This window comes from Python bivittatus, unplaced genomic scaffold, assembly GCF_059951505.1.
Source record: "Python bivittatus isolate LINGU-HERP-01145 unplaced genomic scaffold, Pbiv_v1 ctg000570_np1212, whole genome shotgun sequence".
Taxonomy (NCBI): domain Eukaryota; kingdom Metazoa; phylum Chordata; class Lepidosauria; order Squamata; family Pythonidae; genus Python; species Python bivittatus.
In genome coordinates, this window is record NW_028277097.1 from 15,288,839 (window position 1) to 15,294,838 (window position 6,000).

At 40.8% G+C, this 6,000-nt stretch overlaps 1 protein-coding gene across 1 annotated transcript in view; it reads right to left on the minus strand.

Moving 5' to 3' along the window:
* LOC103059498 (tetraspanin-36-like) overlaps positions 1-5,798 on the minus strand; it is a 32,219-nt gene extending 26,421 nt beyond the window's left edge. Inside the window, exon 1 of the mRNA XM_088152777.1 lies at positions 5,561-5,798. Coding sequence (XP_088008903.1) covers positions 5,561-5,620 — 60 coding nt within the window. The 5' untranslated portion in view covers positions 5,621-5,798. The remainder of the gene's footprint in view (positions 1-5,560) is intronic.
* Positions 5,799-6,000: the final 202 nt, after the last annotated feature.

Consider the following 6,000-nt stretch of genomic DNA (forward strand, 5'->3'; position numbering starts at 1 on the left):
AGTGTTTCTCAACCTTGACAACTTTAAGATGTGTGGATTTCAACTCCCAGAATTCCCCAGCTAGCATGTTGGCTAGGGAATTCTGGGAGTTGAAATCCACACATCTTAAAATCACTAAATTAAATGTAAACCTGTTGAATGTGAACTACTAAGAACCCAAGGATTTAATCTGCATCCAGGAATGTTATGATCAAAAAACGTTTGACTTAATCACACTGAACTCTAATATGAGTTACCCAGTAAACTTGAGTAAGTTTACAGATATTGAAAGTAATTATGCTTTTGTTCTGAAAAATGTGTGGTTGGGCCATATAAATTCAGGAGGGCTAGACGTTGATCACTCATTCTGACAATTAATATTAAAAAGTGACATTCATCTGCTATTTCTCCTTCAACAATCTGCCTTAAAAAGCTAGTAATTAAAACTGCAATTTGTATTATAGTATTTGGAATTACCACTTACAGAACTCTCACCCACCCAAACATTTTGTAATATCAGTTTATTTTTAGGGAGAACATGAATTTCCTACAAAAAAGCAAGAATTCTGAGAGCTACAATGCTAACACTAGAGGCTGCTGAGTTGAAGAAAACTGGACTAGATCCAATTTTAATTTAATCTGTTCAATTTAGGCACCGCCTGACTCCAAAGTGACTTTGGGCTGTGCACAATAAAACCAAACGAAATAGAAAATATATTTGTTTTGTAATGAAAATAACATTATAAAAGAGAACAAGAACCAATGGCGAGTCCAGCTAACAATATCCACACGCTGAAAAAAATCTGACAGGGGCCCCAACTAGCCTAATCCAAGACCTGGCACAATTTGTTCACTAAAACTCTTTCCCCCCCGCTTGTTTTAAGTGTGGAATGTAGATAAGAAAGTATTCAAAATACAATTTCAAATTGGAATCTGGGACAGTTCCAGTCCAAGGTAAAATGCTTTCCTTGTTATATTTCCATCTTTTAAATTCCTTGTGAGCTACCAGAGTGGATGTGATTTAGTTCTGGAAATTTCACCATACAGCTGTGATTTAAATTTAAATCACACACACACACACACAAAGCAAAGTAGATGTGGAAACTGCAAAATTGCTTCCTTTTTTAGTTGCTTTCGTTCAGGCACCTTTGCACCATGATGTGTTGGCACTGTAAAGGCTGCTGTGCCATTACACACCCTGATCAGGTTGAAGATGAACACTGCTACAGTTATAACGACCTGCCTTGCACAAGAATATCCAACGCAGATGTTCAAAGGGCTTGTTCATGTCGCAAGCTTTGCTTCCGAGGTTCATGGACCAGAGCGAAGTTCAGAAGGCGGAATTTTTCTCAGCTGGAGTCCTACTCAACTTCCCTTTTGAGTGTGAGCAATTCAAGCAGGGACAGGAAATATTCCATGGGGACAAGCGTGCAATACCAAACCTTTAGATTTGGCACACTGTCTGTTCAGAGCTGGTCTGCACCTTCCTCCTTTTAGCAATCCTTCTCCCACCCTGCTATGCAATTGCACCTAGAAATAATGTCTTCTTTGTAATTGCTGCCCGGGTGGGGAATTTCCAGTGAGGAAAGAAGAATGAGAGAAAGAGAAAGAGGTAGTTGAATACAAGTAAAATGTCCCTAATCATGGAAATACAGTAGTAGTTCTGTTCTATTTGGCATTAGTCAGCCCTGGCCTTGCTACTTGCCCAGTTTGGAGCTTCATAATTCAAGAAGGACTTAGAGAAACCGGAACAGACTCATAGAAGGGCAATGAGGATGATCAAGAGCAGGCCTGGATATGGAAAGCTGGGAATATTTCACTTTGAAAAGAGAAGGAATGTGATAGGACTCTAAGTACCTGAAGGGCTGTCAAGTCACAGTGAAGCTTATTCCCATCAATGTCAAAGAAAAGTCCAGTTCCCTAGGGAACTGGTAGGATCCCTTCATTTGGATTCCTACACTGAACAAGAAGTTGGACCAAATGATCAAGTGAGAGTAGCTCCAACCTAATTTGGGGGTGGTAGAAAGTTAGATAGCCCAACCACATGTTGCAAGAGAGATCCCCCAAAGCTAGTTAACACAGACTTTCATTCACACCACAGACCAGTGTTTCTCAACCTTGGCAAGTTTAAGATGGGTGGACTTCAACTCCCAGAACTCCCCAGCCAGCATGGTAAGATAAAGGCTTCCTTGAGTTGAACTCAACTCCAAAGAATTCATGGGCATCCCATCCACTTCATTTATTGATCTATTGTGACCACCCGTGGAAGACAACAATGGATATTGATTGGTTATATGTCAGTTATACAATAACAATCCAAAAATATAATTGATGGGCGAAAGTCAGGTTGTAAAGATTAAAAAAGTACCTATTAACAATGGTTTAAAATGTTGCGATGAAAATCAAGAGAAGTTAGACTGACCAAGGGAATGGATATGCTGACGTCACTGAGCTATTTATTTATTTATATATCAAATTTATCACTGCCCATATTGTTAAAAAAACGACTGTGGGTGGTTTACAGAGAAGCTAACATCAGTTAAAAATACAATATAAAATAGTCCTGAATAAATAAGAAATAAATATAAATATTTATTTCATGGGCAAAAGCTGCCAGATGTCAGGGAATGTCTGTCCTCTGTAAAAATTCAATTTTATGGTGATGTGGCCAGCGTGCTTTCATCTGGAGGAGAGGATCCAAGTATTTGATAAGGGTAAGAGTATAAGGGACCTTCTTGTAACTGAAGACATTTGTTGCATCTGGAATTTTGTAAGGCTGATTGAAAAGAGGGACTAATAATATATTTTATATATTCCTCATACTCCACCCTGGTTTTTATTATTGCATACCAAGGGGAATACTCCAAGGAATTCGTGGACATCCCATACGGGGATGTTTGCAGCAAAAACAACACAGCTAACTTCAGTTTTAAGGCACCTAAGACTTTTAACGGTTAAAAGGTTCAGCAATTATTTTTATCGCACTGTGGACAACTCTATATTTCGTTTCCTCTGCCAAAAACGAAAACCAACCCAAGTCTGAACATTCGGGGCCATTCAGGAATTCTGATTTTGAGAAACAGCCCCAATGCACACAGTCCTAGGTATGTGTGGTCCTCATCACTGTGGCCAAAGGTGAGGCAGATGGGGCATGCAGCCACCGTGAAAGCAGTTGTTGGTGAGATCGGGGACAGATGCATCCTGTTTCTCTTTTTAAAGTCAAGTCTCCTTCGAGTCATGCTGGTCTTCTGTTGACCTCACAGACACATCCAGTTTTCTTGGTAACTGTGAGGAAGTGCTTTACCACTCCCTCTGAGATTTTTTTTCAACTTTCCAGTCTACAGCCCTAGGTTTTCTGACTTGTCTCCCATCCAAAGAGTAACTAGGTCCAACCCAGCTCAGCTTTTTTGGACTCAGCCAAGGCCAACGACTTGTGATCCCCCTTAGGAGAAATGAAACAATCCAGCAAGAGTGCCCAAGCTGTGATTCCCCCTTCATATGGTATTTTGAGCTCTTCATCCCCATAAGTTTCTTTCATTGTGAAATTCCCCTGCCTCATTTGAGGAAGAAGTTTATTTGGCAAGCAATATCAACAAACATGGGTTTCCTTCTGCAATCAGAATAACCTGTTCAGAGCTAGATAACCCATTCTTTCCCAACTTGCTCGCTGTGAATTTGGAGGGCAGTTATTCAAGAAATTAAGGATTAAGGAAGACTGGCATAGTTGTTAGAGAGTTGTATCATGCTGAAGAAACAACAGAATAACATTTCCATTCATTTATGCAGAAGCCTTGCCGGGACAATGATTATACATCCTGCTGTGTGAAAGCCATACTGAATAACATTCGTCCTGCTAAATGGTACTGGCAGACTTTAATTCCCAATATCCCTCACCATTGCCAGGTTGGCTGGGGCTACTGGAACTTTCAGTGCAGCAACATATGGAGGGCCATACATTATAAACGCCTTCCTTAAAGGTGCAGATCCCCTGCTTAGGGGAAGAATTTTTCAGAAGTTTTGAAACCTGGAGGAACCCAGTATACTGAGCAGTGTTTCTCAACCTGGGCAACTTGAAGATGTGTGGACTTCAACTCCCAGAATTCCCCAGCCAGCATGCTGGCTGGGGAATTCTGGGAGTTGAAGTCCACACATCTTCAAGCTGCCCAGGTTGAGAAGCACTGGGCTAAACATACCCGGTTCCTTTAACCATTATTCATAGGATTCCGCATCAAAGCCCCTCACCAACAGAATTACACTTAATTCAGAGTTGAACTTGAAACAGAATACAATATACAAATTCAATGTTTCTCAACGTCAGCGACTTTAAGATGAGTGGACTTTAACTCCCACTTGTTTCACAATACCATCAACTTAAAATGACACAAAGCAAGCTGCTGAAAAAAAGGAAAGCTTTGGGGAAAAAACCAGGGTGGATGGCTGTGTTAAAGGACTGGGTTCTGCAGACTTTTTTTTTGAAGCCCGGTTCTTGAGTAACTATTGACTCAAGGTCATTTTTCTTCCTTATTCCCAAAGTCACTTCCTCTATATCATCTCAACTTCTCCAGGAGTTCAAGGAAACATACACAGCAGGCAGTGTAGCTGTATTTTATCTCCACAACTTCCCTGTGAGATACATTTGGTTGGGAGATCCACAATCACCCAGTATTTCAAAAATCCAAAGTCACCCAGTATGGCCAAGTGGAGATTTAACTTGGGTTTCTCTGCCCTATGTTCAATACCTGAACAAGAATATTGTAGTGGCTCTTATTTTGGGAGATACAGCTTGGGCTCCTAGTGACAAAGTATTTCTGTTCTTCATCCAGTCTGCTACTACCTTTTCTGAACAGATGGTTGGAGAAGCAGTCCTTGATCTCAGATGAAAGCTATTCCATCTGAACTCTGTTACTAGGGATCAGTTCAACCAAGGAATTTATGAGGCTACCCTCCTGTAACCTGGTTTTTGGAAGAAGCTTTTTTAAATAAAATGGCTCTTGCTTTTGAAGCCCTCTCTATAGGAGGATATCACAAATATGGGACTTTCAGCTATTAAAGGGTATGCCTTGTCCCTAAACTACAGAAGATTCCAGTTTCAACAGGAATCAGCCAAAGATTATTATATTTTATACCCTAGAGGTGTTAGATTGTACCTAATGACTATGTTTATATATTGCACTAAATTATATTTAACCATGGCAAGCAGAATACCTCACAATTCGCTGGGTTCGCACAAACCAAGACATGAACTACGATTTACAAGCCATAATGACTGTGCGCAAACAACATACTGAGCCAAAATCAATCAAATCACATTAAAGGTTAGTGCACTGTATGAGTCAGGCCCGTGCATAACCATCTTTTGATGCTCCCAACTCTCCTGTGAGTTAAGCTCAGGAAGATTTTCCATTTCTGCGTAAAACGTGGAGCTAAGTCTTCCCCTCTTTCATGCCACCTTCCTATTCAGTTTTCTTGGAAAACTCAGTTGGTTTTGGTTAGAAGCCCAACCATCCACTGGGCAGTTGTAGCAGTGTGTTAATTTCAGGAGAAGTTGGAGTAGAGAAATGGGAGCTTTCCGAAGACTTACCCAAAAGATGAAACTGATAAATAGCAGCACGCTCTTGGAAACAATCACCCCACAATCCATGTTGCCCTTCGTATGCTTTTCCAAAAAGGAAGAGGAAAAAGGAAATTAGAAACACAGCCTGTTCTTGACTAAGGAATAACTAGACCCAATTATTGGCAGTGCAATGAACTTCTTCAGCTTCTCTGAGATTCTGAGCTGAGCTCTGCCAGTTATCACATGATGTCCTTGTAACGTGTTGTTTCCTGTACGTACAATGAAAAACAACACCTTACTGTAACCTCCTCTCCCTCCCCCATCATTGTGACTAACAAGGCTACCATAAACTTGCTAAAACAGCTGCAGGAACAAAAGGGAGGTACCAAAGAGCTCCTAGTAGCACGCTGAGCAGGACAACCGCTTTCCTTCTAGAGAGATCTTCTTGTCTAACCCAGTGTGGGCAA